At 43.5% G+C, this 19,788-nt stretch overlaps 1 protein-coding gene across 1 annotated transcript in view; it reads right to left on the bottom strand.

Annotated features, from left to right (window-relative positions):
• Positions 1-2,085: 2,085 nt before the first annotated feature.
• Positions 2,086-19,788, bottom strand: part of LOC105759117 (uncharacterized) — a 30,335-nt gene continuing 12,632 nt past the window's right edge. The window contains exons 5-12 of the mRNA XM_030269997.4: positions 18,303-18,371; positions 16,251-16,466; positions 15,268-15,342; positions 13,565-13,663; positions 7,003-7,106; positions 6,186-6,305; positions 4,776-4,902; positions 2,086-4,312 (exon numbers count right to left, since the gene is read on the bottom strand). Of these exons, the coding sequence (XP_030125857.4) occupies positions 4,257-4,312; positions 4,776-4,902; positions 6,186-6,305; positions 7,003-7,106; positions 13,565-13,663; positions 15,268-15,342; positions 16,251-16,466; positions 18,303-18,371 (866 nt within the window). The 3' untranslated portion in view covers positions 2,086-4,256. The remainder of the gene's footprint in view (positions 4,313-4,775; positions 4,903-6,185; positions 6,306-7,002; positions 7,107-13,564; positions 13,664-15,267; positions 15,343-16,250; positions 16,467-18,302; positions 18,372-19,788) is intronic.

Here is a 19,788-nt window from a genome sequence, read left to right as displayed (position 1 = left end):
ATCTTTCCTTTGCAGGAACACCTGCAGGGCTGAATGTCAGGGATGGTGCATGCTAGAAAGTTCCTTTTACCTTGAAAACATCCCTGGGTCTCGTTCAGTACAATCAAAGAAGGACAAGGTTTCCTATATCTGATTTTTGTGGCCCATGACTTAAAAACCCTCTCTCACAACATCCAGCTACCCTTAGAAAATACTCAGCACTACAGAGTAGGCCCCTCTTCTAAGCATAGTAAAGAAATTATTTCCTGCCAGGCAAGTAGCATGTCTACCTGCTAGTCAGCTTGTGCACATGTTGGCTGTGCCACTGATCTCCACATTGGGTGGGACCTTGATAATTATAGACAATTACAGTGATCAGTTATGGATAATTATGGAACAGCAGGCCAAATTCCTCTCTGTGGTTGCCCATCTTTACCCTGGCAGTGTTACACCATGGTTTGAGTGTGAAGCTTCAGCCTCTATATCTACATCTTGCTGTCTGCCTGCAAGTAAACACAACTTTGTAGGTCAGGAGCTTGTCAGTTACATAACCAGCCATATCTTAATGCCTATGGATTAATCACATATGGATATGGCTCTTTTATTAGGGATACAGCCAATCTTCTACCTCCAAGAGCTGCCCACAAGAAAGAGCATCATTAGAAACATAGAGCAGACTGAGTTTAAGAGAAAGTGGAAACTTAAAGCCATGTATTTCATAATTTACAGCTGCTGCTGTAACAATTAATTGCTTGCCCCTAACCAGATCATAGATGTTTGCCAGCCACACTTCATCCCACCTCCCACACTGTGGCTGCACCAGACGCTTGATTTCCAGCTGCTGGGCCATTTCAGGCATGTGGAGAGCTTTTGGCTGCTCCTAAGGCAAGTGCCCCTCAAGCAGCTAATAAACTGCTTAGGGAAAAGGCAGGGGGTGCCAGCTGGACCTGGCCCATGAACTGGCAATTAGACACACTGGGTTATTATGACCAGAGAGAGCTACTCTCGATTTACTCTTCTAAGGGATAACATTCAGTTATAGCTCAAGCAATGCTTCAGTATGTTGGGGGGGGGATGTTGAATCTTGTGTCTGAGGATTTTCAATAGTCTCCAGCTAGCAAAGATCAGAGACTGGGAGAATGTGCACATCCAGCACACCCTTGTAACCCTACCGAGGCCAGGGCAGCACAGCAGGCTGATGATCTGCACAGCTTCTGTCCTAAAAGCCCAGAAACCAGGGAATAATCTGAACATGTGGTGATGAAAGGGAGTTTCTTAAGGAACTCAAAGCTTTGTCTGATTTCCAAAGTATCTGCAGAGACCATTTATTAAGCTGTATGATTTTTCAGCCTCTGACAACTGGGAAGTGAAAGAATGGAAGCTGACAGAGTTGCTTGGAGCTTTGTGTTCTTATTTGGTTGTTTTTGTAAACTCAGTTCTCTCATTGAAGAACACTTCTGTATCCCTGGGAGCCTCTGCAGCAGCACTGCTGGGGGATGTGGTACAGGAAGGCTCCAGGCACTGCCACAACCATTTCAAACAAGTAACAACATACCCATTCCTAAATGCTGACAAAAGAGATGAATCACACAAGCATGCTGTACATTGCCACCTAATTTGCCCTGAAAGGTGCTTTTCAATTATTTAGGAAAGCCTATGTTCAAGACTATTTAGTTGTAGAGGTGTATTCTTTTTTGTCTACATTAGAATGTGGTATTAAATAATGTGCTGCTGTAAACTATTGAGCCCATCTCTGTATTACTGTGGTGACTTCCCAGGGGTGAAACAATGAAGCCAGAAGGAAAATGTAGGCCTCAGACACCCCTGAAGTCAGGAAGAAAGGTACTAAAAATTTGACAGAAAAACAGTAATATAATTTGCTGCTGCTTGTCATCAGCATCTCAGTCAGCTTGTCAGCTTGTAAGTCTCTCATCCCAACAACAAAAGAATGTCACGAGGATTTCCTAAACATTGAAGAGTTCAGATGAAGGGAATCTCTTAAAAAAATTTATAGTACTTGAAAAAGCTTGAAAATAGAATGGTTCAAGCAAAAAACACATGCTCTTACTCACACATATACAAATTAAATAAAACAGCTCATGAGTGTTGGGCTTCAGACAAAAGTTTTGATTTTTTATTATAAGAACAGTGACATTTGAAATACTGAAAAATGTTGAAATAAAGCATAATTATAAAGACATCAAATCGTTTACAAGCAGATATAGAGAAAAAAGCAGAAGAAATCTGTAGTCCACCAATCTTGTGAGCTTTTCTTTACCTCTTTTTTTTCTTTCTTTTTTGGATGACAGAGGTTATCTTCAATGCTAAGCAAAGGCCATGGGCAACATCCTGGCCCCAATGAGGTCAATGAATGTTTTCCATTGGCTTCAGAGATAGCAGAACTTTGTTCATTACCCACATACTCATTACCACATCTTCTAAACCCTTGAACTTGCTGTACCTGTTCCTCCAGCAAGGCCATGTATTTTCTTGTTATGCATCTATTTCAAAACAGTTATTTTCCTGATAAAAGCCCTTTGGTCTGTTCAGTCCATTCATGAACTGCTAATATTTCACCTACACTGAGACACAAACACCAAGATGTACAGATCCTAGACAGTGGGCTGCTAAGTGGCACCAGTTAAGATTACCCCTCTTCTGCCTGTCTGAAACAGCCCTACTGTGCTAAATTTCAGGGCACACAGTACAGCTAACTACCCCAAAAATCACAGCACAAGAGAACTGCCCTTCAACATATAGTAGCTAAACTCTAAACACAAATACATTGCTGCAGTTAATTGCTTCTCTGAAGGGTACAGCTGATGTGACAGCTATGCAACAGATGAAGGCCACCAGGGAAAAGTCTTGAGCTGCAAGTAAAGCTTAGTCAAGCTGGGACTGGGGATCAGGGATGCAATGGCAGAAGCACAGAGCTCTCCTCTGGCTTCATGATGCAAACAGGAGTGCAGCTGTGGCAGTGTAATGCCACAGACATCCCTGGTTATTCACTGTCCTAGTGAAGAGTTTCACAGCATCAGCCCAAAGCCTACAAATGTACACACATTTAACATGCATGTCCCCCACCATCTCCAAAGGCACAGAGTCAAATGCAGATGGAGATTTGAGAAAAACTATCTCATCCTTCGAGGCAGCACTTCTGGGATGGGTCGGGCACAGTCTCAGGACCATCTACCAGCTGTGGAAGACCCTCCAGCTACCACCAAAGCTGCAGCTCTTCTGGGGATAAAGGGCTTCTGCTTTTAGTGGTGTCAGTTCAGCATTCTTTATAAACCACAGTATTCTATTGTAACACATTCTCCCCCATACTATGAGCCCTCTGACAAGGAAAACTACACACCCTTTAATAAATACTAAACCGACTTAAAAATTTCATTCACAAATTTAGTTTATATTAGAATATTCAAGTGACAAAATGATAAAAAAACTTCCAAACATTAGATTAAGAAAAATTATTTTTAAAAGTTACCTCAATCTACTATAAGTACAAATGCAACATGCTTTGGACATACAGACTTTAAACTTTAGCCCACCATGAAATCCAAGGGGAAAAATGTGTTTAGACCATCTTTCCAAACAAGTTAAAAACCTCCTTTAGAATGTACCTTGAGGAGCAAACTAGTTTAGATGTTCCCTGAGGAACAAACTAGTCTGATGTGGGGTAAAAAGTAAAAAAATGGCAAGGTAAGAGGCAAAGGTCTGACAATAACAGCCACCAAGGATTTAAAAGAGTTAGGAGGTTGGAGAATAATCCATGTTATTCTCCCTTTTTTTCTGAAGAGTGCTTCCTTCTGTACATTACTAGCCTGTCGATGAGCGCCTCTGCAAAAATGCCAGAGGACACCAGACTAGCTGGTGGATCCTCCATGGGACCAAAGTACAACCACAGTCAGGTACAGCCTGACTATTTCTACAATGGCATAGAACACTACAAGTTGACAAACAACGTGACAGCAAAAAACTGAAAGGACTTAATGCAACCAGTCAAACCCCATTCAACATCTTTTGATCAAGGGCAGGAGCTTGCAATGAACAGCCACTCTGTTTCAAAAGCACCTCCTGTGCACAGCCTGCTCCCTCTCTCTGCTCTCACACACTCACGCTCTCTGGCTCGCTGCTCCTCTTCTCTTCCTCTCGCTGGGAGGTCTCCGGAGCCTCTCTTTGCCTGGGGCTCAGCGGCATCGCAGAAAGCAGAATCCTTGCAGCTCCTTGGCATGTCTGCCCCATCAGGTTGGCACTCTGGCAGCTACACAGCTCCCTCAAGTCTCTTTCTTCATTTTCTTCCTCTTCCTCTTCTCCTTTTTTCCAGGTACACCTGGCATACAAAAAACAGGGACAATGCACAAACCTTCCACATGCAATTGTATCCCTGAGAACTGCTGGCTTTTTGCTTGATGAGGAGGATTTAAGGGTTCTTAGGTGTGTTTTACAAGGGCCACCTACTTTCAAGGGTAATTCAAAATCATGGGGAGGACTCAATGTTTTTAATGGGCTCTAACTCACTCATACTCGCTTCTGTTTCATGTTGAAAAGAGATGTGCAAAAATTACGGTCACTATATGCAATAGTAGCTTTTTTTTTTGCTCAGTTACTCTGAGAGGAACAGGAACAGGTATTTGTCAGAATAGCCTCTAAGTAATACAGAGCCTCTCAAAGAATTAAAATATGCAGCTAAAGGAGAAGCATTTCACATATTCAATTAAAAATGCATTTGTGAACACTTCTTAGATTACACATTATTCTGAAAATTCATCAGATGTGCAAAAACAATCACTTACCATTATTGGGTGAATTATTAATGTCCAAGGATTTTTCGAAGGAAGCACTGACTGCATCACTGCTATCTTTTGTAGATGTCAAGTCCCTGGGGTCTTCTTCCATTCTTGTTTGCAAACCTTGCTGAGGCTTAATTGAAACAATATGCTTCACTAAGCATGAGTTAAACGAAGCATATGCAAGTACAAAATATGAGACAAAATGTCATTATTGTGGGGCATTTAAAGAAACTGCAAGACAAATTAATTTTTACATGATTAGAATAGTTTGCCATGTTATCTACCTACCTCTTATTTATTTGTTTTAGAGGGGATTAAAGTGTTGAAATTGTCTTTCAGTGTTATTTCTCCCCTTGCTTCCCCCAGTGAACAGAAGAGCAGCAAGATATACTAAGATGGAAGTACTGTCATTGTGTAGTGACACTGAGGAGTAAGATGTGCCCAATGACTGCTAAATGACTAAAGTCCACAGAAACTGTGGAGGTAGCACAAGGAGTGTGATGAGCAACTTTGTGGATATGGCTTCATATGTAATTTCATTTTTTATGTCCAAAAAGAACATAAAACGGTATGGCAGCACTCTGGGAACTGATCGCATGTCCTAATGATTATGTGGATTGTGGTCAGTGAGGTAGTTAAAACCCTTCCCTTAAAATGAAAGCATCAGGAGATCTGGGAGCAAAATCGTCTCAAGGATCATGAAAGATCACAGTGGGTGTGAGGGGAAGACAAATTATTAAAAAAAACCAAAAAAAAAGCAGCTTTACATGTCCAGAAATGTGACCAGTGAATGAAAAACAATTTGGACATTTCGGGCATTCCCCCCACAATTTCTCATTTCACTGAGCACCAATCACAGGTAAGCACTGGTCCAAAAGCCAGTCAACACCCTGTTCCTGTGCACTTCCCATCCCAAATGAACTGACATTCTCCACAGCCTTTCTCCGTTGCACTCTGAGACATTTTTCTCTCAATAAGCTTTTTAGTGCTAGAACAGTGGCCTTGTTTTATCTCCACTGACTTTTGGGAACCACCTTTTCATTACTGTTGATATCTCTGGGTGACCTTCAGCTACAGATGAAACACAGGCCAATTGTACACTAAATTTGGAGTGCATCTGGTTTTAATAATGGATGAAAAAATGTTTATGCAGATGCATTCCAAGTTTAGTGCACAGCATTCTGTACTGCAAAATCAAAGTGTTTTGAAAATATGTTAGGGAATACTATGTTGCAAAACTCCACTGTTCACTGTCCTCATAACTCGTTTTTATGAGAAGACAGGGAGAAAAGAGAAGAGAAAGACAGAAGACAGAGAGGAAGAAAAGTCCCCCTTAGGTCATCCTAACAGAGAAGAATTCCCCCCTCTGCTAATGGAAAACCAAACACTACTGTTGGAATACAAAATACTCACATGCCTCAGTCCAGCTCCACCCTTTGCTTCCTTCACTTCCATTTTCTTCTTCTTCCGTTGTGTTTTGCTTTCGGGTCCAGAAAGACAGAAACGAATGCCTGCTTTGCCTTTTGGCAAATCCTGAAAGATTCACAGATTTTTTAAGAGGAGTCATGGGACAGCTAATTTTATTTTTTTTCAGGAAAACTGATTACCTCCAGGAGTGTGTGCTAACAGTGTACAAGCAGGCCTGTCTCTCTGGAATGGGTACACACCTCAGCTGAACACATATCTTTGCAAAAAGCTCAGCCTGCTCTTCCCACTGCTGCCCAAAGGGAACACTTCCCTGGGCTTCTAGAAACCATTTAAACAGCAAGACTTCTGCTTCTACATCTCCACCCAAGATACCACTGTATCATTGTCACCAAACCCTCTTATCAGCAAACTTAAATAAATATGTCCTGCCTGCCTGAGATGCTGTGAAGGCTGTGCCAGCTCTGGACTCCACACCTCTTGTAAGGCCTGGGTATTTGAGAAGGTCAGCAGCAGTAGGGTGCAAACACCCACGGTTTGCTGCTTAGGACAGTGATACCAGGGGGATGATGAACTCCCAGAACCTGCCAGCTCTCCCTAGCCCATCTCATGCCTCCTGCAAGTGTGTTCCCCAGCTCCAGCTATCTCAGGTGAGGCAGGGACCGTGCCAAGCACTTCCTCCCAGCACGAGAAAACCCCCACAACCGAAGGAGCCTGGCTCCAGGGCTGGACTGAAGATCCCAGCATGGATGAGGCTGACCCCAGTGGACCAGGTCTCCCTTGGCCATCAACAGCACTGCCTCACCTTCTTCCCATCCCTTGTCTGAGGCTCCTCATCTCCAGTCCAGTTTCCCCACTCCTCTGTGGGAGCTTTCCAGTCAGAGTCCAGGTCAATCACAGAAGGGTCACCTATTAGGGCAAGCACACAAATGAGTTATGTTCCAATCCATACTACTTCCCAGCCTCACATGAGTAGCACAAATGCTGCAAAAATACCTGACATCTTCTTACTTGCTTATGTGATATTTGGATGTGCATGTATGCATGTCTTAAATGTGTTAAAACATTTATAAATTTATTTGAAAAATGTATTAAGACATATATATTAACTGCCAATTCACAATTAGTGACAGCACACTTCAGGACAGGAGAGTAAGAAGGGCAGAAAAGCACATACAAAACCAAAAGCCTTCCTAGCCTGCACTTCAAGAAAACAAGCTTTACAAAACTAATAGTGTGGCTTGTCAAATATTTCCTTTTAATTTTATGAAGAAGGATTGAGGCATATCCAGAAACACTGGCAGACACAGCAGGCTCTTCCATTCACTGCAACACACCATCCTCTGGGTGGTTATTCATATGGAAGAGTAATATTAACAAAGGATTTGTGCATTCATTATTGCTCTCATTGGTGTCTTCTTTCTCTACAAAAAAGAGAACCAAGTACATTCTCAACTTCATCTTCCTTTTCTGTTTTCTTTTCTTGATTGTAAGCCAGAAAAGCACCATCCCAGCACTGATTTCCAAACCTCCTTAATATACAATTCTAAATTGACATGAAATAGGGAACACCTACTCTGCATCAATTCTGATCATTTCATGGGAACTGAGCAAAAAGCTTTTCAAAATCTTTTAGGTTTCTCTATATTTCAGCATCTGGTACCTTTGAAAATCTGGCTGCAAGCCCTCAGCTGCCTCTCCACAAAGCACTGGCAAACTATCCTCAGTCAAGAAGGCAAAACAGACCAGTTTAATTCCTTCACCCAAACTGAATGAGGTGCAAAAAAAGCAGATAAATCAGCGTAAGATGTTGAAAGGACTATTTGATTATTTTTTAGCAATTTGAATGTAACAATCTTAAGTCTTATCCTAACAGGAAGAATGGCTTTAAAAACACAATATACGTTTAGAAACATAATAATAGCTCTTAGTTGATTACTTTTCTTAAAAAAAAAAATCCCAAGCCGGATGGTAAAAACTTTTACTTGAAGCAGGGCCAAAACCAAAAGCATGCTGGGAATGATAAAAGAAAACTGTTTCCAAAAAGTTGCTCCGACCACTTTGCTGCCAAATGTTATAAACATGATTATAAACATTTTTCAAGCTTCACAGTTTAAAATCCATACCCTCTATATAGACAATATGTCTTTCATTCTTCAAAAAGGAAAGGAATAAGTAATTTTGAATGCATTCCCCAATAAAATTCCAGTCCAAAACAGAATTCAGCACCCTGAGCTTCAAGGCAGCAGCTCTGCTGATGTATATTCTCATGGGTGTGCAAGCAAAACAGACCATAACTTAACACATGGAAAGCCACAACTGTTGTTTTCACCTTTTTAACTTCTGATATCTCAAAAAGTGCATTCATGTATATACTTCTAAACATGAAAATAGTTTTGATGGCAAACTGCCTGCAATGGGCCTACGTTAATGCTTCACCCTTGTCACACGTGGGCATGAAACTGCCAGACAGTGGTGACTCTGCCTCATCTCAGAAATACTCTTCCCAAAGTATTGTGTCCCAGGGGTATTCAAAATCAACTCACTCTAAAATTAAGGGCAATATAAGATTGTTTAAAACTTGCTGGATTTGATGGGGAAATCGGATTAAATGTATTTATCCCAAAGCTCTGATTAAATGTACTTATCTCAAAGCTCTGACTTAAAATCTCTTCCTTTGTGTAGCATATTTCCCTTCAGTGACATCTCCTACAGTGTCTTTAAACTTTGAATACTCTCTATATTTTTAAATCTGATTCTCCTTGGGTCATCAATTATCTCACAGGCTAAAACTGATCAGTAATTTCTGTGAACATAAATACTAAAAGGAATGTGCTGTGCAGCAGCATGTCCCCTGCTCCCCATGTGGGTTTAGCCCCGACAGAGGTGATATCTCTCTCAGCACCAACACAGACCAACGTCTTGGCAATGCCTGCTGTTTATTTTTACAAAAGCAATGCTGTTAAATGTCATTTTCCAGCTAAGTTCTTGCTTGCAACCCACCCCAGTCCTCCAGCAAACTGCACCCAGACAAAGCTGTACTCTTCTGTTGGCAGCAAATATTTGCAGAGTGCATTTCAAGGCCAAGGTGGTTTCCATGTACCCCATGTAATGAAAACACTTTTAGATCATGAAAGGCACAACATTGAAGGTGTCTTCAGAAATCAGGGAGGATGCCAGCACCTCTGCAGGCAGAAAGTCCATCCCAGAACCAACTACCTGAATGTCTTTGTCTCAGTCTCTCTCCTGTGTAAGGAGGAGGGACAGGAAGCAGATGGCTGCACCCTGGGGGTGTTGGGAGCAGGCAAACAGGGCCCCACAGCAGCAGGATCTGGTCAAAAGGGACAGTCAGAAACTTCTCTGTGCCTGCTGATAGATAGGGTGGAGTACAGTACTGTACAGGCTGAACCTAATTATTTGGCCTGGAAAATGAAACTGGAAAGTACTGCAGCGAAACTCAGCCTGTATCACCAAGAAGGGGATTAAAAATTTTCTAATCTGGAGTTGTACATTTGGATTCTAATCTACCAGCATCTCTCTTAGCATGCTGTCGCAAAATATGGGCAGCAGAAACTTAAGGGAGGCTCATCTGAGAGGGCAAACCCCTCAGTAGGCTGCGTATTGTCCATGGCAGCGAGCTTTTCTGTGGCTGCTGTAGAAAACCCATCCCTTTGCAAAGGGCAGTTTACTGTGCTATGAACACAATCCTAACCCAAATCCTGGCCAAGACATCACTCGTAGACTAAGTGTATGTAATACATTCAGTTGAAATGGGTAGATAATTTCCAGTCCAAAGCTTGAATTTCTGTGTTACAGGTCAATAGCTGGGTGGAAGAATCCCTTATTTGGCACCTTCCTTCAGAATAATTCAGCAGATGCAAAATATCAAATAAAGCTCAGACTGACAATTTCTTTTAGTGGGAAAAAGCTACTGATTCCCATAAAACAAAGGAATTACAATTGATTGTACCTCTGGAACAGAAGGAAGATTGGGAGTCAGGAGACGCAGAACTTTTCTTAAGGTTATGGAGAAATTTTGCTTTGGCAATCAAGAAGGATTCATTGGGAGAATGCCAAGACAGATAAAAAATTACTCTCGTGGTCATGAGCTGTTGCATTTGCAAAGCAGAATGTGGATTTTCTGAGATTGCACTGCGCTGTTGCCAAAGCACAGGTCCACTGCACTTGGAAACAGATGCATGGGATAAAATTAGTATTCCCTTGCCTTGGAACCAGACACAAATGTTCTAAACCAGCCCAGCCCTCACTGTGTGCGGGTTACATGTTTTGCAACAGCAAAACCAGCCACAGCTTGCAATGCATTCTGTGGGACAGCAAAGCTCAAGTACATAAATGTCACCAAAGGGGCAGTGGCAGATGTGTGGCATAGATACACAAAGGGAGTATTAGGAAGCACATGCAAGTAAAGCTTCCAAGGCAGAGGCAGGAGGATCAGGAAAAACCCTGTAGAAGAAGCAAGAAAGGCACCCGATGCAAGCAGAGCACTTCCTGGGCTCAAAAATAACATGAATTATGTCAGGAACAGAAGAGGTTCAGCTCCCTTTCTTTCTCTTCGTTAAAGGAATTAAAACTATGCAAACACTAATGATGAGTAGGGAAAAAAGATGATGAACAAAGCTTCCCACTTGGGGACCCTCTTCCCTCATGGCAGCGTTCTGGCCACCTCATCCTGCTGGTGGGACTGCTGGGACTGCAGCCATCAGTGCTGACCATGTGGCTTCAACTCCAAGACACTGAATGCCCCCAGCCTAACAAAGGCTTAGAGTTTGAATATGCAGAGAAAATGACTGACGACAGAATGAGAATTTCAGAATCAATGAGGTTGGAAGTGGCCTCTGGAGATTGTCTAGTCCTATCTCATGTCTCTCAGAGGGCTCAGCTACAGCAGGTTTCACAGGAATGCAGCAAAGTATTGAATATTTTGAAGGGTGGAAAGTCTGCAACCTCTCTGGCAAACTGTTCTGCTGCCTGACCACTCTCCCCATACAAAAAAGCTTTCAGTTATGGGTAAGTGGAAATTCAATTCTTACCCATTTGCCTGTTCCCCACTCTCCAGGTCATGACTCCATCAGGTGCTCATACACTGGCATGGCTGGACCTTCTCCAGTATTACACTGACTGTCTTGTACTGGGAGCCCAGAAATAGACACAGGACTCCAGATATGACAGTAATTGAGAATTAACCACTGGCCAAGCGTGTATCATTAATGAATGTGACAGGAATCACAAACAAACAGGAGTGTCTTGTTTGGAAACCAGCCCGATTGAAAGTGACTGACTACCCAGTTCCCCTTACCACTAACTCCCTCTCTCCCTCTGTGTATATATACTTTCAGTTGTGCCAACACTTAAATCTCAAGCCTTTTGTAAGTGAGGGTGTTGTTATTGCTGGTACTTCACAAAAAGATAACCCAATGTGGAGCAGGGAGCAGGCCAAGGCAGCTCCACCAGCCAGGCCAGAGGCAGGACTCCAGCATCCAGCTCCTTCGGCTGTACCAGCCCAGCACAGAACAAAGAGACTCATTACATGTACTGCTCTGGATTCAATAAAATGACCCCAGGTCATGTTTAGGCTATGAATGGCTTTTTTTTTTTTTTTAGTTCCCAAACCTGCAAGAGCTAACAGGCCATGTTTAACTGTCTAAGAGCTCATTTCGCTTGCAGCGCCAACCTTAATGCCAACCATTACCTCATCTAAATTCAGGGAATACATGTTCTTGACACAACCCTCCCCTGCATCAATAGCAAGGCTGATGATTCAAAGGAAAAAAAATACCAGGACAAAACAGCAAGCTGTAAGACAGACTGAATCCTCTAAACATTTCTGCTCTGATGTTTGCAGAAGCAAGCTGCTGAATTTGCTCCTATCATTCTACTCTCAGACAGATATGGAGCTCCAAAAGCTTGGCTTTGCAAGTGCAGATCAAGGCCAGAGTGTGCCAAGTCTGACATGTGCTAAATGTAGTGCAAGGGAATGCTGTTGAAGAGCTGCCCACACTGCCTCCCTCCATCCCACGTGGGCACGACAGCGCTCCAAAGTTGGAAAGAGCCAGGCACCCTTTGCAGCAACGCAGGAGTAAAGAAACACAGCACCAAGGGAAGGGAAGGCTCAGGGTTGGAGGTTTTGTTTTTATTCTTTTTAAAGCAAACTGTGTTATTTATAAAATCACAGCCGAAATAATGCATCTGCTGCAGAGCTTCAGTTACCACTGGGCAGAGAAGCAAGACAACCACAATCTTTTCTCCTTAATGCATTCCACCTCTCCGGGTTCTCCTGCAGTTAAGCAATCAGAGCAGCTAGAGCACAGAGAGGTTTGCTCAGCTCATCAGCCATCATTCCTGCAAGAGCAGAGAAAGGCTTCTCAACAACAGGGGTATATATAAATACTTCACTCGATCCTGACCAAAAGGTCAAGAGAAGAGGTCATCTAATACCCACACTGTTCATGCCAAATTATTCCAGCAACTCAGGACCCATGCTTGTCTTTCTTTTAAAACTAAAAAACACCCATAACCAGTCATAAAAAGACCGAAATCCTGACTGCCACAATGCACTGGAGTTGTATTCTGCATCTGGATTCAGGGCATTTCCAAGGAAATTTAAAGTTTTGGCAAAGGTACATGGAGCTTGAAAAGCACCCTGTCCTCCCATGGCTCTCCCCCAGCCACCCCACTGATCTCCGGCTGCAGCTGCCTGGAAAAGGCTCACTCAGCTCCACCTTCCCACACAACCATGGGAGGGAGGGAAGCAAACACAATACTTCAGTTATGAAAACCAAACAGCTTTGAACTTGTTTCATAAATGCAGTAATCTGAGTTGACTGCTAACACATGGGGCTTTTTGAAACGCAGAGCCCATGCTGCTGCCTGTGGCTCAGGAAGTCCCTGACCCGCTCTCTGCAGGCTGTGGGGAGGGATTGCCCTGTGCTTGCCCTGTTCTGTGCTTATCTGCCCGCAGCTGATAGCGGTGCACTGCTGGAGAGCCTGCAGACAGCCCCCTACAGCTGCTGCTGCTGCCCAGAGCTCCAGTTACACTCTGCACCACTATGGAAGCACCGAATCAGACTGTACCTACTGCATTATTTGTTTTTCTTCTGAGGGAAAACAAATAAAATGCACTTTCTTACCCTTCTCAAGGGTTCCACATGGACAACTGCTGCCCTGATGACTGAGCTCACAGCAGCTCTGGGCACCTGCTCAAAACCAGACCCACATGAGATTTCTCCCTGACCAGCAAATGAGCCATATGAAGTGGATCCTGATGTCTGAGGCTTAGGGAATGGACTGAAGAGAGTTCCTGAATTGGTGCACTTGTCTGTCTACAGAAAAAGGGCAAAGAGACGTACCCTGCCCCTGCCACGCATCATCTGCTGGGAGGAAAGTTGAGCTGCCATGCCAACAGCATCTGGAAGGACTGTCCTCAGATGATTTACTCTTCACATTATCTGCACACAGGAAAGCATCTTCATTACAAAATTAAATCAAAAAAATCCCAAATCCCAAACTTAAAAGCTAATGACATAGGTATATTCACATTATTAAAACCAATTAATCATGCCTCTGTCTGCTCACTATGTCACAATGCCTGGATGTTATGTAATTTAAGCCACACATTAATCTATGCTTCTCATCACTGTGGGTTTATTAACAAAGGCCGGACGAGGACACTACATGCATAAGTTATATTAAAAGCAACTCACTCAGGAATGGCTAAACTAACAACATTCCTAAAAGTAAACTGCTGGCACATCTCTGTTGGGGACCTAAGGAGACAGCTGTAGTTCCTGCAGAACAAAAACTGCATCCAGAGTATCCAGCTCCAACTCCCACCACCTTCAGTAAGAAGGCTTCTGCTCAAGCTAACAGAAATCCATAATTACCAAATTAATTGCTCCATGAAAGAGCATAGGTAAGAGAACTGCTGGAGGAAAAAGTTGCTTTGATGATTACTTTCAGTAACTAAAGCAATAGTAGGATTCACATGCCTCCCTGAATGACTCCCCTTAGCCTCTTTCTAAGACCTGTACATAACAGACTTAGGGTATTCTTCACATCTTTCATAAATCACAGCTTTTTCACATCTCTGACTTTTCCTTTCTTCCTCTCACCTAATGAACTCTGAGGTTTATACAGTTGTGTATCAGTTTGGTTTTTTTGCTGCATAAATGCAGATATTAAAAAGTATTTATCCTTGTTGAGTACTTATACATTAGGAACTGCTTGAATACACTGACAAAGTGTTGGAAAACAGATGGTTAAATATGGCATGTGTTATATTAATTGCCTTATCTGGCTTTAGAAGCTGATTTCAGCATTCTAACTAACATCACACACTCTGTTTTGTGCACAGATATCTATATATATCTATGTTTGTCTTTAGCATCTCTAACAGATTCAGGACCAGACTCTGCATTCATCATCCAGCTAAACTTTCAGTCAAATGTGAGTTTCTGGTAGGCAGGGAATTTATGAACCAGGGGTGCTTGCAGTCAATCAGTGAAGACTGACAGGTGCAAAGATGCAAAGTGAAAGCCAGAAACGAGGCTTAACCCAGTGCAAAACGAGGAGATGCTCCATCCTTCTCAAGGCCACTCAGGGAGCGGCTCAGGCAGGAAATCCCTCACTGTGCTGGATGAGAAGCTGCTGGCTAGGCAGCCTCTAACACAGCCTTTCCAAGCTGCACATTCACTCCCTCCCTCGGCCTGAAATTCTCTGAATTTGTTGGTTGTCAGAGCACAACAGAAACCTTCTCTGTGAGTCAACCTAACAGAAAGAACCTGCAGGGGAGGCAGTATTTTTTTTTTTTTTTAATTTATTCCAAGATGAGCACACGAGTTTGGAAAGCGCTCAATAAAAGGTTCTGATGTTGCTCCCTAAAACACTGATGTGCTGGATTACAGATGCAAGCAAGTTCTGCAAGGGAGAGTGACTAATGAGATGTGGCTCCAGGGGAGAAGACCCGTGTGTGATCAGTGAGAGCCCTTTTCAGCCAAGCAGCTAAGAAAGTGACACAAGAATTCAGACAGAAGTACAACGAGAGGCCACTCACCTAAATCCCTGGAGAGATCTGACAATGTCCCAAGGGTCACAGGACAGGATTTTACATCTGCAATATCCCATGTTCCTGAATTTAAAATGCAAACAAATAGTAACCAAAATCTGATGTCATGTTCACAATTTTTACCTCATGCTCCCAAGCTCATTACAGCCCTTCCGTGTTCTCTTAATGCCAGGCCTACATCCACTGCTGTTGCTGGACAAGCATCAAGCAAGGAGAAATCACCTTTATGGACAGAGAGAGTCCAGCCCCATCACCATGTATACCTTCTCAGACTTTTAATGTGCATGTCACACCAGCATGCCACTTCTCTGGACTTAAATTCTTCACTCATCTGAACTGATACCCTTTATGCACTGCTGGCAAAGTTGTCATCATGTATTGGAAATGGCCTTTTGAAAGCATTAGAGTAAAAATGGTACTAATGTCCTCCCCCATCAACCCTGTAGTTTGCAAGAAAAGGACTCTAGCAGAGAAGGTAACTCACATGAGGGCAACCTAAGAGCATTTTCTGAATCATCAGAGTACTGGATTAATGCTACTGAAGGTGAGTCATCATGTGGCCTTATTAAATTCAGCCACCATGCTCAAGTAATCACTGAGAATGTAGTCAAAATCAAATGCTTTCGATTCAGGAATACCCTGCCTTTTCCTTTTTTGAAACACACAGATTTACCCTGCAGCCTAACTCTGGCCATATGTGAGCATCCTCAGAAGGCTTTGGTTGTAAAAGACACAAATAGTACCTGTGGGTAGAAAACAGCTTGCACCCGGCAGGTAGTCTACAACACCAGGAATTCCTGCCATAAGGACTCCTCTTTTCACACTGCTGGGAAATAAATGCCACCTAGCAGGGTCCAAGGGGGGTGGACAACACTGTGTGTGCAGGATGAATATCAGTGGGGCTGCACTTTGATGAGGACACAGCAATTTGTGAAGCTTCCCCTTGGCAATATTTGAATGTCAACACTCACCTACATTGGAGAAAACATCGTCTTCTGACCTGGAGGGTGCCAATTCTTCCCGTAGGGCTCCTGAGCCCTTCGGCACAGTCCCACACTCTGCCTTGGCAAAGAAAGCACCTTTTCCACCACCACCAATGTCCTCTGCGAGTGGCCACACCGCTCCCTTCTTGTCCCAGTCAAAGGCTGGCTCAGCTGCTGAGCTACCCAGAGATGCTCTGCCGGGGTCTCCTCGGGAATAAACATTACCACAGGATCATCGTTACAACAGGATCATCATTATTTTTAATTACAAGGAAGAGTTGTTCAGGAGAGAAAACAGAACAAAGCCTGATCTAAACCCATCAGACTATTTCCAACTGAAATTATTTGCAGACATGGTGGCAGTGAAACGCAGCTCCTGGGATGGGGCACTGGAGTGGAAAACAGGAAGGCCAATGTGAGAAGGATGGTGCCACAGCAGCCTTGGGCATCCCTCCCTGGAGAGGAGGCTCAGGGCCTCCAGGGTTCTGCTGGGGTCCACAGCAGTGAAGGGAGAGAAAGGGAAGAGCTGGACCTCCAAGAAAAAAGAAAGCAAACCTCTTGGATGTTGGTCATTCAAGACTGCTAGCGAAATCAGTGCAGGCATATGAATATTTTAAAAAATGAATGTTATCTCCAACGGTTTTGTTCCAAAGGACTCCTCGAGTGTTTCATGACTCCAGCCTTCAGAATAGCAAAGCATTTTCTGAAGCTCTGGTGAGGAGGAGACCACTGCTGACACCAACTCCACCTTCATATACCTTAATGGTGATGCTGCTGTTTCTCCCCTGCCAGGTAACAGCAGCCAGCACTCGGCAGGGTTAGGGCTTCTTCCTAGATCACATCTCACTACCCTGTAAATGCCCATGCCAGCATGATCCAGGGTTCATGCACAGGCTGCAGGACTGCACCAAAGACTTCTGGTGCTTCAAATGATACTTGGAGCTCCCTTTCCTGGGTTAGCAAAGCCCTTAACACCTGCATGACCTTAGGGTTAATCCCTGTGGGGTTCTGCACGTGGAGCTGGCACCACTGATGACAACAGGTCAACTTACACGATGAAGGAAATGTGGACCCATTTACTGGAGAGAAACTGGTGACCTCAGCACCTCTAGTCTTTAAAGACCCTTGATAAACCAAGAGTCAAAAACCTAAACTCTTGATATTTAACTCTATATAATCCAAATGATAGATAAAGTGGTCTCAAGGTGTCTGTATATTTTTCTATTGAAAATGTTGTCTTACCCTTCAATAGGGCACCTGAGAGCACTTTAAAAGCCTTACTGCAGACAGTGCACTAACTCACACATATCCAGCTAAATCCCCTAATCCAGCCATGTCTCTCCAATATCCAAACCCCTATCTTAGCTTCTAAATTACTCTAATATTATAAACCTTAAGGTTATTTTGATCACTTTATCACATATAATGAATATCCTTCCAAATGTTTTAATTCCATTATCTGCTTTCATATAGTGGTTATTACATACAACTGCTATGATTTCTGCTGTATGATTAGTAGAAATGTATACAGGCGTAAGTGCACAGCAGACACCTTGAAATCCCCAGAAAAAAAATGTGGAGTGAGCACAAAGTGTCATTTCATTTTAACTCATTAGGAAAAGAGCCTATTCCTATTATAGTTCTTTAGTCTGGACAATCCTGGACTAAAGAACCTGTTTGGAATGGAGAAAATTATTCATGTTTTTACACATCCATTATCAAAAAACCTCTGTCAAGCCATGCAAAAGGAACAAGCCCACATGACACCAAGCCTTTAGCAGATCTATGCTCTAACAGACATCTGCTTTCAAAGTCCTGTGGGTAATGCTGTGTGCTCTGCTGTGTGTTTTAATGAGAGCATGGAGTAAAAGGCAAGCTCCCAAGTAAAAGCTCCCAAAGCTGTTTTTTCTTAAGTAAATAGCCTCAGTGAGTGCACGGATTTTGCTGCCAAATGATGAATAGAGCAAAGAGACACTGGGGTGTGGGGAGGGGTAACAAGCCCAGCCAGATCAGGTGTGCAAATTGAGCCTGTACATTTACCTTTTTGTTTCAGCCTTTCCTTCCTTAAGTGTCTCTTTTCACGGCTGCTGATCTTGGTCTGCCAAACTCCTATAACAGAGAGCAAAGTTCATTTTTAAGCTATCAAACAACTTTCTTCATTGCCTTTACCGCTTAGCACCAAGGTAAACAACCATCTGAAAGTTTCTGATGCTGGCTGTAAAAGAACATCAGACCTTGTGCAGCATGTCCCCTGTGTGCAGCCTTTGTTTCCTCTGCAGAGATGTATTATATAAGAAATCCCCATCACAGACCTGTCTGTGCACATATTCTTCTGTCCTGTGTGTCAGCCTGATGTGACACCCATTCCCTTGGGGGAGATGTCACAGCAAAGCATCAACCACCTTATATATCTGACAGGGGGGAGAAGTTACTGAAAATCTTAACCATTAAATAAGGCTTCAATTTACTGAGTTCCTCTAGCCCTAGACTTGTTCTGCAATGTGGACACCCTCTCCTACTCAGCTGCTTTACACACACATTCATTCACACCCGTGGGGCCACATCCTGTCTCCATCCATGCTCTCCATGACCCAAGAAGTCAGAGGAGGTGCTGGCAAAAATGGTAAATGAAGGAGAAAACACAGCCCCTGGAGCTGACCAAGACACTTCCTTTCTCTGAAGCATTCCTGAAGAACACATGAAGCATCCCTGAAAAACACATGAAACAGTTCAGCTGGCTCATCCATTCAAAAAAATTACATATCTGTTTGCAGAAAGCCTCTGCTGTGTCCCCTTCTCCCCCAGCAGCCTCACGGGCCCCAGGAAGGACTCTGGTCCAACAGCAGCAAGGGCTTCTCTTGCCTCACCACCACACTAATCACATTGTAATCTTTTAAGCCCAGAAAAGCTTAGAATTTGTTGTTTTCAGTGCAACCCTTGGTGGGGGGAGGCAGAGCTCACGGGATGCAGTGGATTTTCCAGTGAAATTCTAGCTGCCTGAGCCTTGCTGGCCTCTGCCAGATTTCTCTGCAGATCTGCTTGCAAACAAAGGTCTTGGCCCAGCTCACAAGCCTGCTACAAGTTGGCTGTGAATTGCCCCAGCACCTCTACCAGCCTCAGTCATGGGCACAACAGCGTGCTGCTCCATCTGTGTATCAGCAGGGCAGAGGCCACAGGACTGGGGGAGTACTCTGCTGACCACAGGGCCTCTGACCACCTCAGGGATCCTTCCTCACCTGCAGATTTCCCTCCCTGTGTACACAGTCGAGAATCGGGGCGTATGGGAGGAAAGCACATGGCCCCTGTCAGAGACTGAAATTTTATGGCTTAAACATCTTTATGAAGGATTTTTGCCCATTACAGAAAAAGTGCATAATGAAGCTGCACCACCGAAGGCCACCCTGGATGGGCCTCCTGACTGAAACCCTGGACTGAGTTAAACCCATAAGGCAACTTGAGATAAGGAAGGTCACACTATTGTTCAAAGCATCTGGAAGAGCACCCACAGCCCAGCACAGCCCAGCAC

The sequence above is a fragment of the Taeniopygia guttata genome, chromosome 3 (assembly GCF_048771995.1).
Source record: "Taeniopygia guttata chromosome 3, bTaeGut7.mat, whole genome shotgun sequence".
Taxonomy (NCBI): domain Eukaryota; kingdom Metazoa; phylum Chordata; class Aves; order Passeriformes; family Estrildidae; genus Taeniopygia; species Taeniopygia guttata.
Note: the sequence above shows the minus strand (reverse complement) of the source record. Positions and strands in the feature narration are given on the sequence as shown.